This window comes from Melanostigma gelatinosum (assembly GCF_949748355.1).
Source record: "Melanostigma gelatinosum genome assembly, chromosome: 14".
NCBI classification, from domain to species: domain Eukaryota; kingdom Metazoa; phylum Chordata; class Actinopteri; order Perciformes; family Zoarcidae; genus Melanostigma; species Melanostigma gelatinosum.
In genome coordinates, this window is record NC_136647.1 from 12643834 (window position 1) to 12670512 (window position 26679).

The 26679-nt window shown below is 42.2% G+C and overlaps 3 protein-coding genes across 3 annotated transcripts; 1 reads left to right on the forward strand and 2 right to left on the reverse strand.

Annotated features, from left to right (window-relative positions):
* Positions 1 to 1811: 1811 nt before the first annotated feature.
* LOC306787803 (beta-crystallin A1-like) lies at positions 1812 to 2906 on the reverse strand (the record flags this gene model as incomplete). Its single annotated transcript, XM_079283088.1, has 5 exons — positions 1812 to 1959; positions 2084 to 2226; positions 2325 to 2466; positions 2595 to 2713; positions 2868 to 2906. 5 exons carry the CDS (start codon positions 2904 to 2906, stop codon positions 1812 to 1814), a joined length of 591 nt encoding a protein of 196 aa, XP_079139214.1.
* A 5709-nt stretch (positions 2907 to 8615) lies between these two features.
* On the forward strand, positions 8616 to 16387 carry unc119a2 (unc-119 lipid binding chaperone a2; the record flags this gene model as incomplete). The annotated part of the gene is made up of 5 exons (XM_079282816.1): positions 8616 to 8865; positions 14717 to 14830; positions 15157 to 15256; positions 15376 to 15548; positions 15937 to 16387. 5 exons carry the CDS (start codon positions 8616 to 8618, stop codon positions 16047 to 16049), a joined length of 750 nt encoding a protein of 249 aa, XP_079138942.1. The 3' UTR covers positions 16050 to 16387.
* Positions 16388 to 19552: 3165 nt separating this feature from the next.
* On the reverse strand, positions 19553 to 26236 carry LOC306787717 (solute carrier family 13 member 2-like; the record flags this gene model as incomplete). Its single annotated transcript, XM_079282960.1, has 12 exons — positions 19553 to 19684; positions 19951 to 20088; positions 20170 to 20331; positions 21123 to 21238; positions 21396 to 21496; positions 22168 to 22377; positions 23063 to 23185; positions 23272 to 23449; positions 23525 to 23781; positions 24160 to 24296; positions 24919 to 25047; positions 26135 to 26236. 12 exons carry the CDS (start codon positions 26234 to 26236, stop codon positions 19553 to 19555), a joined length of 1785 nt encoding a protein of 594 aa, XP_079139086.1.
* Between the last annotated feature and the right edge of the window lie 443 nt (positions 26237 to 26679).

Consider the following 26679-nt stretch of genomic DNA (forward strand, 5'->3'; position numbering starts at 1 on the left):
GAAGAAACAACTGTCGCAAATTCTCATTCGAGCCACACAGCGTCCCACGGATGTGTAAAGAAAACAGCGTCCTCTGGTGGTTTCTGGCCGCAAGCGTTCTACTCAAAGAACCAAATCAATCGAGGATGCCCACTCATTATTGTCCCGAGGGTTAGGATGTGAAACACGATAGCAGAGGCCTAATGGGCTCATTGCTTCAATGATTGAAACACACTCATCGCTGGACAAAAGGTAGCCCCATGATGGTGACTGTTCGTTTACTTGAGCAGCAGAAATACCTAAATAAAACACTCTATTACACATTTCACAGTTGTGAGAGAACAGAAGTATTGTCAGTATAAACTAATGTGAGACTGCGCATGCGCAGGTGTTATGTACAGAGCAAAGAGGCTTTTTTCTGGGTCTTATCCATCAGTAGTTGGGATGTGAGGCAGTCTGAGACTTGTAAACAGTTCCCAAATGATATACAAACGTGGCTCACAACAGGACTCATTTTAATCTATTTTAGTTTTTGTGTAGCCTATTTGTCAATCTTAGTTTGTTCCCCTAAATAGTTTCTGACTTTTAAACTGAACTGTTTGTTCATTTTAAACTTTTAGTTTAGGTGCTTTAGTATGCAGTACACACAGTGCAGGTCAAACCTACCCAAATGCAGTTTGTGTGGGGATTTATACCCTTAATGTCAGGTTTTCCCCTTTCTCCTTCAATAACTTGAAGATGGATAAGATCATCCCATCCCATCCATCCATCTTTAACCGGTTGACCTGTTCAGGGTTGGAGCTGATCCCAGCTGACATTGGACGAAGTCAGGGTACACTCAGGACAGGTCGCCAGACTATCACAGGACTGGATATTATCATCTATTTGCAAATTGTTTGACATGTTGTATATTTTGTATAAATATATTCCAGCTCTTCACCACTATGATTTTTTTCTGAAATGGTCAATCTGATGCCAAGTTTTTTAAATAATTGTCTTTATGGCTGCAGCATTGAATCAAATGGGAATATTGCAGATATCTTTTCAATATTGTTTCAATTTATTTCCCCAAAATTCAGCCTGCCATATACCATATTGCCATACTTTGAGACCTTAATTAAAATTAAGTTCTGTGTATTTGGACAACCCCATGATGAGTTCAGTGGGGTTCAAAGAGATTCAATCTCACTCATACCTTGACTTTTAGTCCATGCGATTCACCTTTAAGTTCATGTTTCATGGGTTGATTCGTCTTTGAGCTTTGCTGCTCAGCAGTGGTGTCAAGGTGTCAGTATAGAAAGAAAGACACAGATGTGATTGAGGTACATGTCACTCGTATTGTAAATCTCTCTGTTTCTTTGCTCGTTCTCTTTATTCATCATCACAGGCAGTCATGGAAATCACAGTATCACAGCAAGACTGGTGATCGTGTTGATGTGGAAGACAATGACGATGATGATGACGATGATGATGCCATCAATGGTGGAGATGAAAAAGAGGAAATACGTTGAGGTGTTTTCACCGTTCTGCAGCCAACTCCAGCAGATGAGGCCTCTCTTTCACACTGATTCAGCTTTTTCTCTCATTTCTGTCATTCCTTTTTTTCTGTCCTTCTTACATCATTCCTTTCTTTTGGGATGTTCCTTTAAAAAATGCAAAAGTGCTGTGAACAACTGACACCAGTGAGCACCTGAAGTCCAGCTCGGGATCCTGCTTTGATTTGCTGGACCGGGAGATGGAGGTTTGGTGGGAGAGGAGGAAGAGAAGGAGGAAATGAGGTGCAGGAGGAGGGAGAGGAGGAGATAAGAAAGTGTGATGGAAGCGTTCCCCTCTCAGTGCTGGATCCTCCTGATGGACTGAATCTGGGGAGTCTGGGAGTGGGAGCCAAACTCACGGTAACACTTGAACTCTCCTCCGCGACAGTCACACTCCATGATGTACTGGTAGCCACGGTAGCCAGGGTACTGGTAGCACACAAAGCTGCAGAAATAAACAAGAGCATGCTCATTAAGCGCATACATCTGAATAATCATTGTTAAAATAGTTATGTAAGTATAGGTGTGTGTGTGGAGCTTCACAGCAAACATTGTGGTGATGGACTTACGCTCCACTCTGAATGTGCATGGATTCAACCTCGTTGTTCATCCAGCCCATGGCCTGCAGAGAGGGGTAGTCATCGCACAGCTCGAACTGATGACCCGTCATGTTCTCCTTCTCAAAGATGGTCATGCGGGAGTCTTTGTGGTTCTATACAAACAAGGAGAGCAGCAGGTTTAGCACGACCTGAGATGAGGCTTAGCCTAAAGTGAAACAAGGGCCATCTCTGTGCTGTATGTTAAACCTACAGCACAACAGATGGGCCTGAAGGAGATCATCCTCTCAATGCGGTAGGAGTTGCTGCCACTGTAGGCCTCAAAGCGAGGGTAGTCTCCCTTCTCCAGGACAAACTGCTGGCCGCAGAAGCTAGAGTGCTCAAAGCCCACCCAGCTGCAAGTCGAGAGGGAAAATAATAATGTCACAATCCAAGGAAATATATAACCAGCACACTTTCAGAATCCATTTTGTTTTTTGAATCAGCTCTAGCAATTTAAAAAATGCTCGGTGGGTATACGTACGCGCCACACTCGACCTTCAGGGAGCGGATGTTCTCCAACCCACACTCCATGATGTTCTGGCAGCTGGCGGTGAACTCCATACGCCTGCCCTGGAAGTGCTCCTGATCGTACACGGTGATCTGCAAAACACAGAAGACAACGCAAAACGGATGAATGAAGGCGAGTCGAACCAATTAGCCCCCAAAAAATACATAACAATTGAAACTTGATCATGCATTGGAACCCCTGTGCTCATGGGAAATGGAGTGTTAAAAGTGTACACCAAACGCTTACCTTCCAAGGGCCCATGGGCATGGGATTTGTCTGAGCCATTTTGTTTTGTTTTTCAGTAGTACCTGCGGGGAAAAACACAGATAGTCAGGCCCGCCGATGTAAGACAATGTTAAAAAAACAAACCTGTACAATAAATAACCATTACTCATCCTGTCTGCTACTTGTACCTCACTGTATAATGTCTTGCGCAATTAACTCCCAGGTTTCTCACACAGACTACAGAATCAAGCCTCCACTTTTCCTTGATTTGTTTTAAAAATGATTCCCTTATTTGCAGTAAAGTTGAAGCCACTATGTCTTCCTTGCAACCAATTAAGACTCCCCATTATTATTAGCTGATAAAGTGCGTTAGAGAGCCTTACTACATCATGTCCATAGATTGGGAAACTGTATTGTATTGTTAAGTGGTTTGACCTACCCAAACTGGTGAAATGTGTGTCGCAGGGTTCCACTGAACGGTCTGCAGAGACGATGTGTGTGGGGGCATTTATACACCCATGGGTGAGGGGGGCCGGCGGGGGGGGGGGGGGGGGGAGGCACGCCTGGACTCAGTCAGCACTTTGCTTTGGCCTCAATTGTTTTGTTGTGTGAGCCACAGAGGGGTTAACGCGCAGACACACGTGGATTCATGCAAACACAAAGAGGGCACGCATGTATACCGCTATGTGGTAAATATATATATGTCGGGGAAAAAACAGAGTCGTTTTCTTCACCAGTATGTAGATCTTGACTCAATGTCCAAGTTTTTTTTCATAATAATTTACACTTATTGTATGTCTTGTAATTTATTTAATGAAAAAACGACACTATGTATTGTCTTTTGTCGTTATATTAATGTTCGTAGAAAGAGGTAAATTCTTCAAAAGCCACTTTTCAGGCAAACTTGGGATGAATTGCATGCCAGTTTTTGCAAAAACTCCAAATAAGAGCATGTATGCTGTACTAATCAATCAGTAGTCATCGTCAAATCTTTAAATTACTCGATAATTACATGGATTCAACCAATCACATGCTTGACACGTTGGATACTATCAGGAATCTTTAATTAAAATATTTGAACTCGTATTATTTACTCATTCTTCAGTACATAGGGGCTGTTTTTGTATCTGTTTTTTTATTTTATGAAGTTTGTCTCAGCACCCACAACTCTGACTGACTTCCAGTGTCCCTACTCATTGTTACATGTGCAGTGTATCATCATGTTGTTCGTCAAGACTCAGATCAATTGTTTGTCTCCCCCCTGTGTTGACTCATTTGAAAATGCTTTAAAAAATTAAAGGTAATCTAATTTCCTGAAATTTGAATATCAAGTTTCATGACTGCTGGAAAAAACGGATCAATGACATTAACACAGGATTTGAAACAGGAAGCTGGTGGCCGTGTTGGAAATCTAATCAAACTCTTTCATGGACAATAACAAAGCAATCCATGTCCATATCTCTGATGTTCAGAGATATAATCTTTTATCAAAAACCAGTCCAAACTGATTCACCCTGCCAGTGGACAGCAGCAGACAACATGGTGCTGCTTTTGTACTGTTTTCACTTTGTGGTTTCAATGTGAGTTATGAATCAAAGTACCTGTTGCTATTTTTGGCAAACCTGCCCGAGTGAATAAATCAACAATGGTGGTTAGCAGGGGGCAACGCCACCGACTGAAAGGTCTCATTGGCAAGAGTGGCAGCAAGGCAAGGCAAGGCAAGTTTATTTGTACAGCACATTTCAACAACAAGGTAATTCAAAGTGCTTCACATAAAACCATTAAAAGCATCAAAACATAAGGCAAAAGAAAAGGAGATTTAAAAACAATTAAAGAAACAGTGTAAGAAATAAAATTCAGTAGTAAAAAGTAAAGGAGATTTAAAACATACATTGAACACAGGGAACACAGGGGAAATGTTGAGTATAGTTGGGATGTGTGAAAGAAGTCAAGCTGTTAGACTGCTGATCTGTACCATGCAATCCTCCCATCAAGCCAATCACACAAGCTTCTTTTAATCACACTTTTGTGGAAGTTTTTTTGTGGAAGCTGATGAGGACACCCTCGGCTCTGTTAGCTACACTGGACAATAAACATTTAGGAGTAGCTTACCGAGGTCAGCACATTGCCCAGACTCTCTGTCTGTGTGTGTGTGTGTGTGTGTGTGTGTGTGTATGTGTGTCCATATCATTATGTGATTGTGTCTACAGCACAGAGAGAGAGAGAGAGAGAGAGAGATACATGTGGACGTAATAATATCACAATAAGAATATTTTTTGTGTGCACAATCCTGATCAAAGTGGATCTGTTGAGATCAGAATGTGAGTCGGGATATTGTATGTTTGTGTGTGTGTGTGTGTGTGTGTGTGTGTGTGTGTGTGTGTGTGTTTCTGCTGATGATAGCAGCAGCAGCTCAGACGTGACAAAGGGACAAGCAAACTCAGCAGCCTGATGTGAAGAGCCCACAGTGACCATATAGCCTGCTGTCAGTGCACACAGACATCCACATAACAAAACATCACTTTCTTCTATACATGTTTAACAGACAACATTGCAGCACATACAGTCTCTCTCTCACACACACACACACACACACACACACACACACACACACACACACACACACACACACACACACACACACACTCACACATACAACCATATTTAATACTAATTACAAAGAAACAAGCAAAAACTTGATCTGTTTGTAAAAGGTTATCATTACATTAGCTTTTTCCAAGCAGGGTTTTTGTTAACTTTGGAATTTAATATTTTAAAGTTGTAGTCTGCATATGAACAAAGGCAACAATCACGTCCTGTCTTGCTTGAATGAAATTGCTCTGGGTCGAGGGTACCTGTCAAAATAGATACAGTAAGACAACTCGACCTCATTTATCCCTCAGCTACTCAGAAAAGGACAACAGTAAACGCAGACTGCCTCTAGGGTGCAACATTTCCACATAAACCCGGTCACTCAGTGCAGAGCCACGTGTGAAACATTAATTAACGTATAGCTGAAGAGGACTTTGTTTCTTCCTTGACATGAAATCTCCATACGCTGAATATTTAGGCCGGTCTTTGTCTCAACAGGGACTTTGTTGTTGTGGCTGCTGTTAACCGCAGGTACAGTTGGTTTGGCGCTGTTATCATCACTGCAGAGCTGTGATGGATAGTCATGTGTGACTGAGGTCTCCAGTGAGTCATGCAGAGACTTTACATGAATCAGTGAAAGAGAGACAGAAATAGGACTAATACCTCACAGAGTTGTTTCCATTCTGCTCTCTAGGGACGAAATACCAAAATAGGCCTGTATGACGCTTTGTTTCCCACAGTACAGCAGTTGTGATTGTTTCCAGCATCAACTTTAAATGTAAAGGCTGGAGAAAACGCAATTAGAGCTGAATCTATCAATCTTTATTTGGTGAATCAGGCTGCAGGTCTTAGACTTAACACAACTTCTGAGAGCTGATTGCAACACAAGCAGTGGTGGATAATTGACTTCACATGCTTTTAAGAAGTAAATGCAGCAATAACACACTCTGAAAACATCTATCAATAGCAAAAGTCGGCCATTTCCCAGTGTCTCTTGTGTCTCATGTCTGAGTGTGTTGGTGTCGCTGTGGCTCCTCCACTCACTCCTCTGGCTCCCTGATTGCTGCCAAGCTGATTCACCTGTTGCAAACTGCACAGCTGCAACCAATCTACTCATTAACGCTGCAGCGCATCAACTCCAGTTCATCCCTTGCATTTCATCAAATCGTTATCACATCGCCTGTGGTAGAGCTATGCTCAGGCCGAACTTTGTATGTGAAGCTTTCCATGTGTTCTTGTAACTTGTCCAACCTCTGTATCAGTGTCCTGTGTTCGTAACACACCACAACAATTACCAATTCATGCTAAATGTCTCTTCTCCTTGTTATTGGACTGTTGTGCATTAAAGTAGCATTAAAGTGTGTAACATTACGGGTGATCCATTTTCAGAGCTGTTTCAATCGACATGCAAAGCTGGTTCTCTTCACGGTGCCGGATGCCATGTTTCTATATTAGCCCTGAACACACTAACCAAACACATCTTTTCACGTTTTCGGGTCAACCGCCACAGTTTTCCTAATGTTTTGGCGAACAGAAGCAATTTCAATTGGTTGCACTCTGCAACCTCACCGCTGGATGGTGCCAAATCCCACACACGTATCCATGTTGTCAGTGGTGGAAGACGTATGCCTACTGAGATTCTCTACCTGAGCTGAGTTAAAGTACCAATACATCAATATATAAACACTCCTTTGGCATCAAGTATCAGTTTTGCATTCAAATCTAAATTCCTGGGGAGAAGGAAAAAAATGTACCCTCTTCTGGTGGTGACAACTCACTGCTCACAGGTTGGATACACTCCTATTTGAGCCTTTTGGCATCAACGAAGAACTGAATTTGTCAGGTTTCCTTGACTTGACAGGCTAGTTGTACTTTTTGTATCATCTTTCTATCTAGGAACTTTAAAGGTAAAGTATGAGTAATATCTATGAGCAGAGAATAAAGTCACACTTCCTCTGTGTGTTGTTATCCGAGCTTCTCCATGCTTTGTTTACATCGCGCAGGTGCTTTTTAGTGCATGTGAGCGTGCCCCAATGTCTAGCTCGTGGCCGTGGGACTGCACTGAGCGGTTACAGCTGATAACGCCATTCCGACACACGCCATCATCGTATGGGGAAACCCTTTGGTTATTTTATGGCGAAAAATCGACGCGTCCGGTGTGAACGCACCTTTAGAGTTGTTAGCACCGTTAGCTGCTTGGCGCTGACTCAGCCGTCTCCATCTTGAGAGCCGTGTGGAGGCAACACAAATTCTCCGAATTCCGAATTGTTTAAGATTGGCTTCATGTGTGTTCTTTTGTATCTTATGTTATTATAATGCAGGGGATAGTGGCACTTTTACATTGGCTTTGGCAACACCGATGGATCCATTATCCAACACATTTTAAATCCTCCTCAACCAATTAACCAATTGTATTTGTTTGCCTTATGCCATTGCCAATTTGTAATTCGTTTTCAAAAGTTGAGTGTATCAAGACTCAACTTTTCCCCTTCTGATGTTTTTCTGGAACTGAGAGATGCCTGATTGAGCTGCTTACTGGAAGATGCACGGGGGGAAAAAAGCAGTTTGAAAGGTAAAGTGACTTCACCATTATTTCCCACAAACTACTATAAAAAAGTCCTTATTCAAGACGAATGGGAACATTTAACGGAGTTTCTTGCTGCCGTAGGGGCCTCAACAGAGAGGGAACACACATTGCATGTAATATAAGGCTCGTTTATCAGCGGTTTTGTCATCTGGATTGTTGCGTGCATTTGACGGTTGCTGCACAGATTGCGCGCAGAAGCACCAGGCGCTGAGACGCCCCCCCCCCCCCCCCCCCCTCGACAGCAACTGCCATCTGCCGCCTCTTTTTCAGTTTCAACACCATCTGATTATTTCCCACAGACTATAGCTTCACTTGACACCGCTGAAATAGCGTCTCAGAAAGCAGCTGCGCAATAAAAAAAAACCCTCAAATCAGCACGTTTTCCACATATTGCGCTCACAGCCAACGAGAGCCGCGGCCGCTTGCATGACAGACTGCAGGCTCATAAAGACCAAGCGGATTTTAATTAAGCACCGGATAACATACAGCGACTGTGCATCATTCGGTGAAGGAGGGAGGCGGGAGAGGGAGGCAACTGTTTTGTATCGTGGAAGCCCTGGGTTAGGAGAAGGAGGGAGGAGGAGCGGAGAATGAGCTATTATTGTACCAGCAGAGGCAGCAGCCAGGACCCATCAACCGTAAAGAAGCCTGCCGGTAATAATCCGGCCAGAGACACCGGAGGCACAGACAGCAGCAGCCCGAAGCAAACGGCGGCGATGAAAGTGAAGACGGGCTGCAACTCGACCGACGTCGGGGTCCCGGTGACCACGGAGGAGGACCTGCTCGGCAGCACGGTGGTCACCCCGGAGGATGTTCTGGGCTTGCAGAAGATCACAGAGAGTAAGTTCACTGTCGGTTATTGAGTGACACGCACAAGGACAAAGGTGTTGAAATGTTCCAGCTCCTGCATGAGTCACGTATCACGTCATTGCCGTGTCCCCTTATTTATGTAATCTATTTAGGCCCTATTCCAGCACATGGCAATGCATCACTGGAGCCCTGTCTGTGGTGAACGTTAACCTCCTCTGCTGGCATCTCGGCTGCCCTGTGACCTGCCAGCGTTGTTGGAGGTTAAGTTCAGCACACGGTGAGTGAGTGGGTGCTTTAAAAAACACCATGTGCAGTTCGAGTAAGTGTGATGGAGCGGTGAAATACTCCTCAAATGCAGATGTTAGTTAATTTGCTGCAAACATGCATGACTTACATTTGTTCCTCTTAAACAGGGTGATTTTATCCGACTAGGATGCAGAATGAGAATGGGGGGGGGGACTGAGGAGGCATCCTTCAAAGCAGCATGTATGCTTCCTTTGCATCAGTTCACATTTAGTTCAGTGCAGAAGTTTTCACCCGAGCAGAGAATTAAACACCCATGTGTCATGTCCGTGTGTGTTTGTAATCGACAAATTCATTTTTGTTTTAACAAATATGTAGAATAGAGATATCTAAAAAAACCTTTTCCAACTCTGGGGAGTTAGTGTTGAAAGTTTACAGTTTAATTCTGCAGTCAGGTTGCTTGGGATTTAAAATAAACTTCATCAAAAAGGTTTTATGGTATTGTATCAGGAGTAAATTAAGCTTTTACTTCAATATAAATAGCAATACTTATACATACAAGTCATACCACAATGTCAAAACACAGTAAATGTCTTGCACTCAAAAGCCAAGTTAAAGTACAAAAGTATTGTTATTATCAGCACTTAAGTGTTTGTTATCAGACAAACTGACCCTGTTATCTGCCTGTGATTGCATATTACAGTGTGTTGTAACATCAGAAAAGTATACTATCAGAGTAAAGTTTAGGCTCAGTGAATAGTCTCTATACACAAGTAGAGCATCTCATTCTATGATAAACAAACCTTCATTTTATATTTATTTTCTTGGCATTTTCTGCCTCTTCACACATTTTGAATACCATGTTGAACTTTAAATGGCTCATTTTAATGACATATTCATCATGTTAAAATTATAAAGCTGAATGCATTTTTCTTTTTTACGTCACACCTCTAAATCTCAAACAAGCCTCTTATAGAGAAAACACGGAGCGACAGCAGCTAAGGAGCTCTTATGTGCAAAAGAACAGCTACATTTATCACCAACTCAGGTCTCAAACCAGTAGTTCGCTAATAGGTGGCCAGCAGGGCATTTGACTATTTAAAGACCGGTATAATACCTTACACAGCACGTTACATTGGCCATTACGGTGCAGACTGAGTGTGATAACATGCAAACACTCTGTTGGATTTTCTTCTATTTTAAAAGGCATTTAAACTCACCAGCACACAATCACATTTTGTACTGATGGTCCCGTAGCTTTCCACATGTGACAGTGAGATAAGCCGTCCAACTACTGCTCGTCTCTCCATCAACTATTTCTACAGTGAAGATAACTTCCTCAAATCATGTTTGTCATCATTTTATCCTTTTTCTTATTCGCATTACCTTTTCGTGAAGCTCATGCTAATACAGGAAGTTTATGCTGTAATGAGGAATGAGACCTTGCTCGTCCACGCCAACGTAATCACAGTTTACTGAGCAGAGGAAACGCTCCGGGAACATCCTTTCACTCAGCTCGTTCCTTGACAGCCACCGTCAAGTTTCTTTAAATGTCTTTTTTTACGTATGTTGCACACATGAGTGTCTGTCGTTGGTGATTTCCGTGAGTGAGTCTGTGTGTGGGATCGTTGTCCAGCTGCACAGCGACGGCAACGTCGTAATGATTCTGTCTCCCACGCCAAACGTATTATGGTCTTGGGAACTCTCACTTTTCTATCTCGCAGCGTCATCGCCGGACGCAATAGGAGGCATGTGTGAATCACCACAGCAACGTGAACACACGCTTGAATCACTACGGCAACATGAAGCATCTCCCCGTGGTTACAGCCATTGGAGCGTGCAGCTCTGTTCTCCTACACATTTCCTCCTCCTACTCTCCTCCTCTTCTTTCCTCTCCTCTGCTTCGCCGTTTCACTTATAGTTGTGCTGTCACTTGATGGATTACACAGACAAAACTGACATATGTGCACACACGCACACGCTCACGCTTGCTTGTGCAACGCAGGAAACCGCCTGAAGAAAGCCACTGCTGCCCTTCTGTTGTTTTGTGACTCGTCTGTCTCAGTTATTTCCTGCTGCTGCACATTCTCAAGTGGCTGAAATTGATTCCCTCCTGAAGTGGCATGATACACTGACAAAACTCCACACAGCTCAGTTATACTTGACAACAGTTGTGAGTCAGAAACATTGTTGATTGAAGCTGTTTGGCGCACAGATGTCTCACGGGAGAGGGAACTTCCCTTTGTGTCGGATACATTCTCACAAAAAAGACTTTCAAATAGCGTGAAGTTGCCACGAATCATTTTCTGCTCCATCCATCTGGTAATCAAAGCAAACTGCTGAGATTCCAAAATATGAGGAATTGCAGCTTTTCGCTGATTTATGAATGAATGAATGAATGAATTTTATTTATAGAGCGCTTTTCACAGACATAATATCACAAAGTGCTTAACAGAGCAGACATTTAAAAGCATAAAAACACAATGTGACCCTAGGGTCAATCAATTATATACACAGAGAAAAATAAAATAAAAAATAAGAGAAAATAAAATAAAAATGTAAAACATATTTTAAGAGCAGGTCTAGGACATGGGTTTACTTTTTACTCAAACGCCAGCCTAAAAGGTGGGTTTTGAGGTATAATGTAAATTGAATGAATGTTTAAGAAAAAGCTCGATATATTATATACAAAATGAGGGCTGGAACTAACAATAACTTTGCAATAATTCATATTTAGAAATTGTTTCGTCAATGTGTTGTTCGACCAAAATATCCAAATGTATTCAATGTCAATGATCCATGTTTTTTTTTTTTTTTAAACCATCAACTTTCCACATATCAAAATCTGGAATCAGAAAACTTTTGTCAATTTTTCCTATTTTGGGTTCGCAATATAATGAATCTTTCATCAAAAAACATTATCAAACTTGTTGCAAATTGCTCCTTTAAACCTGATTCATGCCACCGGTTCTCGAGATTTTATTTTGAGCATTTGACGATCGATACTTGTTCCGCTCCGTATCAAGTTTCATTCACAACAAGCCTCTGAGAGGCTGCACTTAGGCACAGCGGTGCTTAAAAAGGCTAATGTCTGCATGCTAACATGCTCACAAAATATTTTAAATGCACTTCACCATTTTAAGATCGATCATTCTCAGTTTTTGCCCAATTTCATGTTGTTTATCTTAAACCCTCCCGCTGGAAGGTTCCTAAGATCTCTCCTGTCCCAGCGTTATCTGTGAACAGCTAAAACAAGCTCACAACTGTTTATTTTGGCTGAATCTAGGCCATGTGGTTCAGTGTGTGTTGAACTGTGGACCTGACCGACTCAGTTTAGCCAGTAAACTGTTGATTACTTCCACGTCTGCTGTGCTCAACCGAGAGATGACAGAAAACAAACATTGTCTTTGTCATAAATATATTTTGTTTACGGTATGAACCTTAAGATTTCTGTGCTGGTTGGTCGGTTGCTGTTTGCGACAACAATAATGCAGCTTAACACTGCAGCAAACACTCGTTGAGCAGCTACTTTGTCAGAAATCTTTACTTTTTTTATTACCGCACTTCAAACCATTTGTTAAAAAAACTATAAAAGTCCCAAAGAGACATATCATTGTGCTGGAAACCAAAATAAATCACCAGAAAACATTTTACGATACCCATCCGACATGACGTGCTCATATAAGATGTAATTATAAGTGAAGGCTGTAAAATGTTGGATTTGGAGGTCGATACATTTGTCTTGTGATGAGGACACATGACATCTGTTGAAAAAAATAACTGCTGATGTTGAAGTTTGAAGAAGTGGTTGAGACGAGCTTCCTGTTTTCCAGCAGCGCTGCAGAGTTACTGCAACACTTATCTTCGTGTGTTTCCTCATTCAACTTCACATCGCTGAACAGTTTGAATTCACAAAGGTTGTCTTTTGGTTGGACAAGTCCTATAAAGACAAACACACACACACACACACACAGGGACGGGTTCTGTCTCGGTGTGTTTACTATCACAGCACCCCGAAGGAGAGCTGACGGTGATGAACAGGGGTCTGATCACGGCTTCATTAGCTCCTAGCAGCAAGTTATCCTCAGGTGTGTGTGTGTGTGTGTGTGTGTGTGTGTGGGTGTGTGTGTGTGTGTTTATCCTAAGGTAACAGACTGTGTGATTTTACTACAAACAACTTTTTTAGACGAAGCGAGAGCACACACACACAAACGAACAGCAAACTCTCTCGTTCAAACTTCTTGTCTGTACTGTAATTATGAGACTGAACGTTAACTGTTAGCACTTGGTTAGCAAAAGAACGAGGACGCTACTAGCTGTGTGAGGCTACAGTGTTGTATAACCTTCACGAGTACACACACTACTGTTATCAAGGCCCAGCTCCTTGCAGCCATAGATGATGAATGCTATTATTTAGAATGATGTGGCTGCTGTTTGTTTGTCGGTCTCATGTGTGTGTGTGTGTGTGTGTGTGTAGAGACTGTGTGGATCTTCAGGTGTTGTACGGCGGCGTGTTCAGCTGATGCGCTCAGAAGAGCCGACCTCAGCATTCAGACTGACAGAGGAGCAAAGGCATCCGAGCGTCACAACGAATCAGATCAGCTCTGTCAGGAGGCAACACTCTTTAAACGGAGTCGACAACACGCTGTGACTTCGGGTTACGTTTCTCTGCTCCGGCATGAACAGATAAACATGAGAAATAGCATGCAGGGAGCATTGTAAACAATCTTTCAGGGGCAATTAATGTAGAAATAAACAGCATTCAAGCAAAAAGGCTCCAGCTTGGTAACAATGTGAGTAAGTGATGAAAAAGACTTTCTTCCTTAATCAAAAATATGAAAAACAAACTATCATGAGATGCAGAGTTGGGAGCTGATGTTAACATCTGGACACATCACATTGTCTTTTTTTTTAGTGGGAAGCTGTCGATGCGTCACAGAGAACAGCTGGTGGGTTGATTGGACAGTCAGAGCTCCCATCATTGGTGATTAAATGATCCCTCGTGTACTGATAGACGGCCATGTCTCCACTGTTGTTCCTCTTTGTCTTTGAGCAGACACGTGGTCAGCCGACAACTGCAGATTTATGAACTCGTAATCACACATTCACTGGCTCAGACCTGGAGCGCTCCCCTCTCTGAAGCAACGTTATCCCAAATGTATTTGTCATTTATTTTTCATCCATGTGAGCTTCATGATTGCCGTAGTGAGGCAGTGGAGATGATGGAGAGATGTTGAAGTCACACATGCCGGCCTGCGGTGCCATCGGATCAGGCAGGAAGTGTCTGCTCTGCTGGGGAACGCTAATACGCAGTGACACTGCCCGGTGAGGGCAGGGAGGATGAGAGGAATGAAAATAACTTGTGTCTCTTTCTTACTGGGGGTGTGTGTGTGTGTCTGTTTGTGCCTCTATTGTCCCATTTGTGAGGAAATGGCTCCTCTAACACATTGCCGAAATGAAATATTTCTTCAATGACATCTTAAAATATCTGATCAAAGACCGATCCAACCGTGACTTTTTCACCCTCTCTGCTCTGAACACATTTCACTCTCAAAAAGTATTGATCAGAAAGTAAAAAAGTGCATCCTTTGTATTGGTGTTTAATCTGTAATTCTCTATTTTTCCCTGCCTTTTTTAGATTATCTTTGCAGCCCGGACGAGAACATTTACAGCATTGACTTCACCAGGTTCAGGATCAGAGACATGGAGTCCGCTACGGTGCTGTTTGAAATCACCAAACCTCCATCCACAGGCGAGTCACTGATGGATTTCTTTCACTTAACCTACAATTAACATGAAAATACTTGCAGTAAATCAACGTTATAAAGCTCTTATCAAGTAAACAAATCCATTCACTTCCCACCAACACATTGGTGCTTATTCTACCAAACAAAATGCATCGTTTTTGACAGCAGACATGAACTGGAATGTAAACCTGGCACTTATTCTACTTTTCTGGGTTGTTTAATACTGTGTGTTTTGTAACAGCCAAACAAAGACAAGTCAAGAAAATGTCCGTAACTCAAAAGATTTACTTTAATTCTGTTTCTGTTCCGCGCAAACTGATCCTCAACTTAGACAAAGCAGGGGAGAAGGGGGATGTTGACCCAAACGCCGGCCGATTTGTCCGTTACCAGTTCACCCCCGCTTTTCTCCGACTGCGGCAAGTTGGAGCCACGTAAGTGAGAACGTGTGAATCTTTACTGATAAGGATGTGTCCTCTGTGTCTTCCTTTGTTTGTCTGTAATTTCCCTGCCCCGCTCACCTGCTTCTGTCTGTCTGTCTTCGTCCCTGCAGCGTTGAGTTCACGGTCGGAGACATGCCGATAGAAAACTTCAGGATGATTGAGAGACATTATTTTAGAGAGAAGTTGCTCAAGAGTTTTGACTTTGAGTTTGGCTTCTGCATGCCCAGCAGCAAAAACACCTGTGAACATATCTACGAATTTCCACCTCTGTCTGAAGACATCAGTAAGTCAATGCTTTATAATGTATTCTCAATTAACAAAACAGTTGTTGATAAGTGTTCTTTCTTTGGCGTTCAATAGCAGTTCAGTGGATCACCAAGATCAGTAAGATTCATCGTCTGGGGATCATGAATGTCTTTACCAAATTCCATGGCAGTCCAATGAACGGTTGTCAAGATATTTCAGTCTGGACCAAAGTGGTGGACCGACAGACCGGCATTGCCATCCCTATAGAGCCGTGCTGCTAGCATAGCTGTAAAAAAAACATGAAAAAAGTGTATTCATTGTTTGTTATCACGATACTCATCTTAGGACCCCTTCAAATGTATCTTGGACCCTTTGGTTGTGAACCAGTGCTCTAACAGCAGTGATGTTTTTGTGTCTGCCCTCAGTCAGAGAGATGGTCCTGCACCCGTATGAGACGCAGTCTGACAGCTTCTACTTTGTGGACAATAAGCTGGTGATGCACAACAAGGCGGACTATTCGTACAACGGCGGGACGTAGAGACGAGACGCGGACACGAGAGACAGGTGGATGTACGGACTGACCTGGGGGGCGATCAGAGTACACTGGTGGGACTAACATCCTGTCAATCCAGGAGTCTCTCTCTCTTTATCTCTCTCTTTCTCTATCTCTTCCTCCCGCTGAGAGAACGCCATCCAGAAAATGGCCACACAGACGTGTCAGTTGCAAACTGTTTGTATGTTTGCGTGTGTGTGTGTGTGTGTGTGTGTGTGTGTGTGTGTTAGCATGTATAAGTTTGGCAAAACCTGAAAGCTGCAAACACAGTTCACAGCACGGCGTGCGGTCGCTGTAACAAAGTGTTTTTGTAACATGATAAACCAGCAAGTAAGCAACTTTTTAGGAAATATCAGATGTTTTTTCGCTCTCTAGCCACGTCGTGTGAAGTGGAAAAAGTTAAAACCTCCGTAATAGTTGCCATTGCTGTATGTTAGGGTTTAGGAACACATATTGCATCTAAACGCGAGTGTTTTATGGACTTCAGTTCTTCGTCTCAGTTTCCGTGAGTGAGCTTTTTGGAGTGTGTTTGTGTACTTTGTATGAATGTCTGTGTCTGTCAGTGTGACGCATGACTAATGGACTGGTACGAATATATTAACTTAAATGTCAATAACGTGGTCGTTTGGTTTCTAAAGGTAAAATAGATTTTGGAAACCTGTTAGTTCATCAGACCCGTTTTCTTTGTTCCTTGTTTATTTCTCGAGTTGTGTGCCGTGTGTTGCCCGTAGGCCGTATGTGTTCATCGTCTTTGCTCAAAGCACAACATGTCGACAGAGCCAACAAAGGGGGAACTTGTGAAGATGAGCTCATCTGAAATGCCCATAAATGTACTTTGTCATGTGTGTACTAGTTGTACTTCCAGCCTCATGTTGCTTTGTTTAGGTCAGAAAGAAGTTGTTGAAACTTTTGTTGGGTTGCCTATCCGAGTTGACATTTTTGCTGTTTGTAAACACTTCATAGGAGAAGAAGACAAGAAAATTAGCATTTTTAAATGTTGATTTGTTTCAGATTTGTGTTGCACAAAGGAAAGAGATAGAGGGAATGTAGCAGAAATCACACTGAAATATATTTTTTGGTTTGTGTGCGTTCTAATGTCTGTTTCTAAATCTCATGTCTCTTAAGTCCATTTGTTGTTTCTCTAGTTTCTGCCTCTCATACATTTCTGTCTGGTTATTTTCAGACACATTCCAGTAAGTTAGGACCCGAGTGTGTTGATCTCTTGTTATTTGAGGGAATCTATCACACAGAGAATCAGTGTCTTGGGACGCCTCGGAGTTGTGGTACGCTCACTTGACGTTCTCCCTGACTGTGCAGAGACACAACCTGACTCAAAAAGTGTTTCAGCATGTCTGCATCTACTCTTTGATTTGAATTTCTCCAAAGTAGATTTTGGTTGCTGTGTTTTTTCGTGATTCTGCAGTAAAATCCAACCTGCATTTGCAAACACTGAGTCAGGTATGTAAGGAAGTGCAGCCAGTTTAGAGGAACTCACATCAATGCACCCGTTGTGTGTTCAGATCAACACGAGAAAAGGGTGGAAATGGATTCAGATTGTCTTTGGGACTTTGTTTTAGTCTGCACAAGTTTAAAAAAAAATAATAAAAAATACAGACAAGAAGAGCTCAAATTGAACTCGGTGTGTTGATGAAACTGACTTGAATGAGTGTTATGTCAAAAAATGTAAGTAGAGCAGATTTATTTTTGACTGATTGTTCCTCGTGTACAAATTATTTTGAACAGATGACGATTTCTTGACCATTCAAATGTCGGTATGACTGAACAAAAAAAACAAATAAAGATTTACCGGACTTTTTTGAAATATCACAGTGTCTTGACTGTTAATATTGTGAGTGAATGAAAGATATTTCACACTTTGTTTCCATGATATTTTTAGAACGTAAACGGCTCTGGTACATAAATGTGGAAGTATAACACTGCTGGGTTGTTACCTCTCTTCTAAATTCAAATTGTACATGTATTACTTTGACCTGTAATAACATTAGTAGATACTGACCTCCACTACAACCATGTCCTGTTGGCAGTTTCTTATCTCAAAGTTATCCTTCAACCAGCCTTTTCATCTGTACTTACGCTACCTGATGTGAGTAACACCTTCCTGCTTCTGATTTGTGCACTTTCTATGTTTTAACTTCCGCGATGCTAACGATGTTTTTTGAGCATCTCATGCACTTTGAGGACATGTGGCCCTTATAACTGGAATTTATTCAAGGAATGGTTCAACATTTTGGGAAATACACTTTCTTACCGAGATAAGAAGATTGATTCCACTCTCATGTTTGTCCCTTCAGTGTGAAGCTGGAGTGAGGGGATAGTTAACCATGAAGATGGTTAAAATGAGCCTCCCAGCACCTCAAATGCTCACAATCAAGACATTATATCTTGTTTGTTTGATCAGACAAGAAATATTTTGGTGGATAACATTTTTACACTTGGGTTTTTGTACCCATTAAACAAAGAACATCAATTAATGAGTTTTAAAGGCTTTTTTTGTTTTACCACAGGACAAAGCTCAGCTGGCTTGTTCCCCTGGTTTCCAGTCGTTATGCTAATCTAAGAGAACCAGCTGTTTTACATTTACCGTACAATTGTGAGAGTGACGTCGGTCTTCTCTCTGCAGGGAAACAAATATGCGTAGTTCCCAAAACGTCAAACTATTCCTTTAATAGCTTTCAGCCGGATTAATCTAGGCAACGTATTTAGAAATTGAGATTATAACGTCCCCTGAAGGAAAACAAATAATCACAAAAAGTTAAGAAAGGTAAAGTAAATACTTGTTCATAAAACAGTGCGACCAATATACTGATCAAAAATAAAATGTGCAACAATAAAACAACGTATTCAACAACAAAAGACCACAGTAATAAATTAAATAAACTCTTGCAATTATTTCAGTTTCAGCTCATTTCCACATTGTTTGTAAACACAACACCACTCAGAATAATCACCATTTAAATGACCACTCACACACAGTGTGCATCTGTGAGTGATAAATAGATCAAAAAAGATTCAGGAAAGTGTGTACGAGGAAGTGACCTCAGTTTTTTTCTAATGAACACTAATGAACGATTTTTGTTTTGTTCTGTCACTGCAATGACACGAGGAAGTACGAAAGACATACAGGGGAGAGTCCGTCTACTTATAGAGCTGATATCTGATATCGCTTCAAGCTTATCACAGTTATTTCTTTACCAAGGTCTCGTTTTATATACGTACAGGTTTGTATGAGAGCATGTGGTGCACCACTGCCAATGGAAACTTGATCTAAATGGTCTTTAAACTTTATTTCCTTTACATTTACTGTAGCCAACCTTTAACTTACTCCCCTTCTTTACAATTGCTTATTTAGTCATGAATATCTTAGGACTGTTTTATAGAGAGTCACTTAAGGTTTGAAGTTTTCAAGGGGTTTAAAGAACAATTCTGTGTCATTTGTTCTCCATGTCTCTCTCTCCGTCCTCCCCGACTCAAGGTCCGCTGTTTGTAATGTTGACCCAATGAGGTATGGTGCCCAAGTCAAACATGGCGTATCCCCAGGTGTTGATGCCTAAATTAACGGTCAAAATCCCAATGATGTTCAACACGAAGCCGGTTTTCACCTGAAGGAACCGAGAGTGACATTCTGATCAGTATACAGTATGAGTAGAGGTCGAAAGACAGGGTATGTACAGGTCTTTAAAAGTCTTAAAAAGCAATGAATTAAGTCTCCTCAAAGGGAGATGTTACACACCGTGAACTAAAATCAAAGACTGAAAACATTTTTTGAAACCTCCAATCTTTTTTAAATTGACGGTAGATCCTCTAAACCTCCCTCACATGAATGATTCTTGTAACATAGATTGTGTATTGTGAGTATGAATCTCACCATGTCCATGACTTTGAGTTTTCCAAAAGAAAAGGCGATGGCGTTGGGTGGTGTGGCCACAGGCAGCATGAAGGCCAGAGAGGCAGCGATGGTGCAGGGAATCATCACGTACAGCGGGTGTAGCTTAATAGCTATGGCCTATCAGAAACACACAGCACAGTCAAATACACGGAGAAGCTGTGGGTTAACACCTGTGTGTGCACGTGGACACCTGCTTACCATTGAGGCCAGGATGGGCAGGAACAAGGTGGTGGTGGCTGTGTTGCTGGAGCACTCGGTGAACGTTGCCACCAGCATGCAGAGCAGCAAGGAGATGGCGTAGGGGGGGATTTGCTGCAGAGGTGCCAAGCTATCTCCCAGCAACTTGGACAGACCTGACTTCTGTTCACAAAAGTTTTGAGCAGAAATTACGCGAAACACAGAGGCACAGGAATCCCTCGCATTTGAAAACAGAACCGGTTTGACAAGATAAATGAATAGAAATTAGCATTCAGTTGTGGATTAGTCAACAAATCAAAAATCAATAAAAAGGGAACATGAATTCTTAAAGGCATAGTTGGAATGTTTGAGGTACGTATCCAGAGTCAGTACAGTACATGGTGGTTGGCATCTAAAAGAAAGCCTATAAATCAGTTTTAGTGTACGCCAAATTTAGAATATTTTCACTGTTTTACGTTGCCATCAGACAGCGATTACCTCTAGGGAACCGAAGCTGTTTGTTTGATTTGGTGTGTGTCTTTGTTGTTTTGAAAGGTTTGTTAAGATTCACCAAAGTCACACAATGAAACTAACCGACCGAGGCAGCGGTAGATGAGCAACTTCCATGATCTGTAAAGTAAAATCGCTGTTTTTGTCAATGAAGTCTGGTTGGCTTTGAAGAGATCATAGATGGATAAAACGGTTTCAGTTCCCCGTCGGAAAGGGCTGACTGACAGCGAGGGAAAGCAGGGAAATTATTCTCGATAAAGCGTACACCTAAATATACTTTTTTGTTCGGTGGGCCTTTCTTTTTGACAGCAGTACATTGCTTTGCTTCCGTGCTGGTACTCCTGGCTGATTCTCCAAACTAGGGGCATGCTTATCGCCATTTACTGTAGATAATGCACTGACTTCAGATGAGCTAACACAACCCCACATCAAATAATCCGTACTATACCTCTCTGGGTGTTTACCTCACTGCCAGCAGCCAGAGCGTAGCCTCCTCCCAGCAGCAGGATGATGTTCCAGGGCATTCGCTCGTGGACCACCTGCCAGGTCAGCAGAGTGGAGGGAGCGTTCACTATCTCACCTGTGAGACCCAGATGAAGTGCGAACATGAAAAAGTAAATTAGTTGTAAAGAGCGGTGACATATCCACTTGGTTATCTTCATCCAGTGTTACAATGAGGTCACACGAACATCATGAAGGCATTGTATTATTCGGGATTCGTGGATTTAACATTTCACCTTCGGCATTGATGCCGTAGCCTCCACGCTTGGGCATCTGGGAGGGGATGACGAAGAACAGCATCGACATTAAGATAGCGATGGTTCCATCGGACACGAACCTAAGGGACAAAATGATAGTTTGAATGTGTTGCTGCTATTTTTTCCGGCTCTGTTTCACTGTTGTCATGTTGCAAAACCCTGGAACTATGAACAGAGGTGCATTTATGTGTAAATGATGTGCTAGTTTGACATCTTAATGCCATTTGTATTGAAGAGATCAAGGCTTCAAGAGTAAAAGGAAGTGAAAGAGAGAAGTTTAAAGGATAAATCTGAAAATATTCTACATGTTTGTAATTGTCAAACAAATCAAAAGACCAAAAGCAACATTGCGTAACAGTCCAGCTCTCAAAACTGTATGACCACCCAAGCCTGTCTGTGGTGCTCAGCCCCAAGCCCATTTGTGTTATACTAAAGACATAACACTTTACAAAAGGGTTAATCACTTGATTAATCCGCTGGGTATTGTAGTTTTTAGTACACACAACTCAAACAGGAATAAATCACGTATTTTGTTGGGGACTATTTTCAGCCACAGATTTGTTCTTGTGAATATTTGCAGCAGCAGCAAATTGTAAAGATAAACTACAGAGCCCATGTCCATTCTGGAGCATGTCACCAAGTGCAACGGTGTGTCTCACTGATATGTTTTCAATAGTTTTCAGACCGTAATGGAGGTGTACGGCACAGAAGAATGATGTATATCAGAAAGAAAAGCGTAAGAAAGACTCACGGCCCCCCCTTATTGAAGAGCACTGTTGCCCAGCCGTCTATGAAGCCCGGCTCCCTGGTGAACCACAGGGCTACCAGCAGGACAAAGATGATGAGCACTGCCCACTCAGCAAACGGCATGCGCTCCAGCTTATTGTGCTCCTGCTTCATCACCGCGTACGCCTCCTTATCTCTGTCGCTTTTTATGCCGCAGCCAAAGGACTTCTTCATGCTGAGGAGAAAAGTACAAAGTTCAAATATGCCGCAGATTGGAAATCAAAGAAACGTTTGAGGATTTATTAGCATGGACTAAACTTAAAGGTTGAGGAAACCATGGATTTACAGCATTTCTTTCATAGTAGTGCCGTTATATGGTATACCAAGTTTGGACAGAAAAGTTACTGGTCCCACTCAAGAAATAGTCTGGTACAAATAAGATACACTGAATACTAAGTGAGCCTCAGGTACTGGTCGGTGGATTTTGTTATCTTCAGATAGAGCAGGCTGGCTGTTTGCATTATTTTTACTAAGCTCGGCTAGCTTCTGCGTGTAGCTTCCTTTCTGATATTTAACGCTCCGCAAGAAAGAAAATAACCATTTTCGCCAAAATGTTGAAGAATACTGTAAGGTATGTTTTTGCTACTTTCTGGTATAAATTCAGCTTTCTAAAGGGTCAGCTCACCCAGAGCAATGATTTTGAGAAATAAATTGCAAAAAAAGTGTTTTAAAAGCACTTGCACCTTCAATGCAGTGGAGGTAATTTCACTGTGTGCGATGCGTTGATTACTCAGGGTACTCTACAAAGCTTGAACTATTAAGACATAAATACCACATGATGGAAGTGGGACCATATTTTTTAATTTGGGGTTTAGTAACCATTTAAACATACTGACTGTACTCGGCTGAAGTTGTCTTACTTGAAGCCCAGGAACACAAACTGAAGCCAGAGAAAGGTCAACACCAGCATGAGCACCGCGTTGGGAAAAGCGAAGCCAAACCAGCTGGCAAAGTTGATGACATCATCATTCTCGGGGAAGAGCCTTTACAAAAGATGAGAAAGACGGAGAGATGAGAGGAGAGCACAAACAGCTGGAGTAATATTCTCCCGTGTTTGGTAATGCCTTACTCGTCGATTTGACCCTTCAGGATGAGGTTCGGGGTCGTGCCCGTGAGCGTGGCCGTGCCTCCGATACTGGCAGAGTAACACACACACAGACTCATCCCTTTGGTCAGGAGCTGGTACTTCAGCTCCAGCGCTTTTCTCTTGGACTCCTGCAGTGACTCTGGCCTACACTCATGTTCATCTGGAGCCCAAGGCATTCAGTAAGTTAAAGTCATCGGAAAGGTTGTTGTCATCTATAGCAGACTTTGTTACTTACACTCTCCGTCCTCCAGCTGAACCTGGGTGTCTGGCTGTGTCGCCTCCATCTTTTCCTCTTGAGTTTGTGTGATCTCCAGCTCAAACGCGTGGTTGTCCTCTGCTGCAGCCTGGAAATCTCGCTCGTCCGCCCGAGCCTCTGTGGCCTTCAGCTGATGCAGCACGGCCTGGGCTATGGGCAGCATCATGGCCGTGGTGGCCGAGTTGCTGATCCACATGGACAGGAAGAATGAGACGATCATGAAGCCCAACATTAACCTGTGTGAGAGGGTGGTGACGGTTAGTAAATACGAGGACAGGGATCACGAGTAGAACAGTATTGGTGGTGATTAGATCTGTGGTGTTGTTTTGTTTTTGCAGCGTGTTTCTGTAATTGAGTGCGTCTTGTCAAATGGATGAAGCTGAGGTCTTTGATTTATTTTTGTGCATGTGCATCTATCATCCCGAGAGATACATCATATCATAGGAACTGCTGAATGGAGGATTTGTGTAATCAATTGAGCATTTCTGACATCTGAAAACATGAGCAAGTCAAGACTAAAAAGATCCGTGGCGGCACTGTTGACCCTCCGGTCACATCTTTTTTTTCGCTGTCTGCTGTAGTGTACACAGGTGAGCCGTATCACGTTTCCTTACAGGGCCGGACGAACGCCAAGCAGCAGCAGAACTCGGAGAGCGATGCGCTTATGAAGGCTCCAGTGCTCCACTGCGATGGCCACCAACAGGCCACCAATGAACAGCATGTTCGAGTCTTTCAGATACTCGATACTGACCTGAAACACATCACACAGACACTGACATCAGCAGAAGAATCAAAAATCCAAACACGTGCAAAACAAACGTTGCATGTCTTTGAGCTAATGCAATGACCTGTTCATGTTTCATTCAATTTGTTTTATGAGTAATAAAAGTAAAACACTGGATCAGCAGATTTGACTGTCTATACAGTATGTCATGAGACGAAAGGTCAGATCGACATTTTCAGTTTCATCAATTAATACGAAGCTAATTTCCTGCTCCGTCTGATTCTGACCTTTGACCTTTCGCAAGCCAAGGAAAGACAAATATGAGGTAGTAGTAAGGTGAAATCTCAAAGATGTGTAGCTTAATACAATCACTTGATCAAGAGGTAAGAGGAGGAAAAAAGTGAGGATGGCTGCAAGTCAGCTGCATTTAACTCAAGTTGGTCTCATCCCTTTTATGATTGTTTGTTCACGTTATATAACTTTGCTCCAAGTGCTGTCAAGGACGACAGAAGAACAAAAGCTTAGAAACCTACCAAAATATCAGAGAAGCTTCTATTGAGAAGCTGTAGTATTCCTACAGGTGTTGGTAAAAAACATATAAGCTGGCGCATAATGAAGCACAAAACTGTGGTCTAAATAAGTACTGTACGTCTCCAGCCTTCATGATGCCCATCATGGGGAAGAGGACGACTGGCAGCAGGGCAGTCACAGCCAGAGGCATACACTCTGTACACCAGTACAGAGCCATGAGGATGATAGCAAAACCACATTTGGCTTCCTGTAAACACACACACACACACACACACATACTCGGGTCGGATGTAATTGGCAGTGAAGAAGAAGTGTTCAGGCCAAATTGTCTTCATGGGAAATGACAAACATCACGTCATTAGTGCAGCATTATATCATTGTACATCTAAAATATGCTATATTCAATATATGATATTCAAAGTAGAGATTCAGATGTTTGACCCAACTATCAAACACACACTCTTTGTTGTCCAATGTGGTTAAAAATTGGTTTAAAATTAACTGCACACTCACCACATCTACGTCCAGTAAGTCATTAAATAACGACAAATCGACATGCTGATGAGGTTACATGGGTCACCGGGTTCATAAGATGACTGTGTTGATAGGGATCCTTTTAGGAATGTTAGGAAGTGACAAGCACAAGCTACAGAACAAGTTGCTTGCATTCATGTATTGTACATTATAGCTGGATTTATGTTATCAATATTATCAGGTTGATGGTTTATGTTTTCCTTTACATACAGAGAATCCTGTGGGACGTCACTCATTTCTAAAAGTGGGAAGTAAAGTGTCTGATTTCCTTTTAATTTGTGGTTTTAAGTCATTATTTAAATCCATAATGTATTAATATGCGATTGACACATGCACTGTAGTGTGTCCTGAAATTGTAGAGACAGATTACTAGTTGCAACTATAAAACAACCTCAAAAATGCGTACCGATATAAAATAACTATTTAGGAGGCAATGGTCAGATTAATCAACAGGTTGTAGGCTACTCAAAGGATATTAAATCTTCAGGACAAATATTTGATGTGCATGTGAAACAACATGTGCACATCTGTTGCAATCGTCTCCATGTGTTAATAACATGGACAATGTTAGCCAAGCACAATAAGTATTTCTTTCCATGATGTTCAGTGCATTCAAGAAGTACAAAAGTAAAAGAAAAGGGGCGCAGATAGGCAGCAAACAGCCTTTTCAACAGTCAAACCCAGCACAACTGTTACAGGTGTTACTGTGTAACACCTGTAATGTTCTTTCAGTCAAGACAAACACAGATTAAAAACACCCAGTTCATTTCGTCAAGTCACCTCCATGCACACACACTCACCGATGTAGGGATGATGAGTGGCAGGGGAAGTAGTGCGAGCGGAGTGACAACGATGATGATGTAGTTTCTGTGGTACCACAGCCACTTCAGCCAACTGACCATGATTCTCCTGGCAAAACTGACAAGAAGCCACCAGGAGGAGGAAAACTATCCACAGTGCAACTCAGAAGGGACAGCTGATCAAGACGAACAAAGACTGAATCTACCTACAACAGTAAAGTACAAGTGAAGAATCACAGATGTGCTCCACCGAGAACCACTGAGGTAATGAGACTACCGTAATAAGAATGGGAAAAAAACCCCTTTATATCTCTAGTTGCAAATTAAACATTAACTCAACACCGAAGAGATGGCAATCCTTGGCAGAGAGTGAAGTGGAGCTGTTGGGAAAGAGAGGAAGGTAATTGGAAAGGTAGGGAGCGGTGGGGGGATTGACATGAGGAGAAAGATAGCCAAACGATAGGTTTATCAACTGAAGGAAAGCAGTCTGGCAGGTGTAGCCAAAGGTCGGGTGTTGCACACGGCCAGCTGGTCTGAAGGAAAGG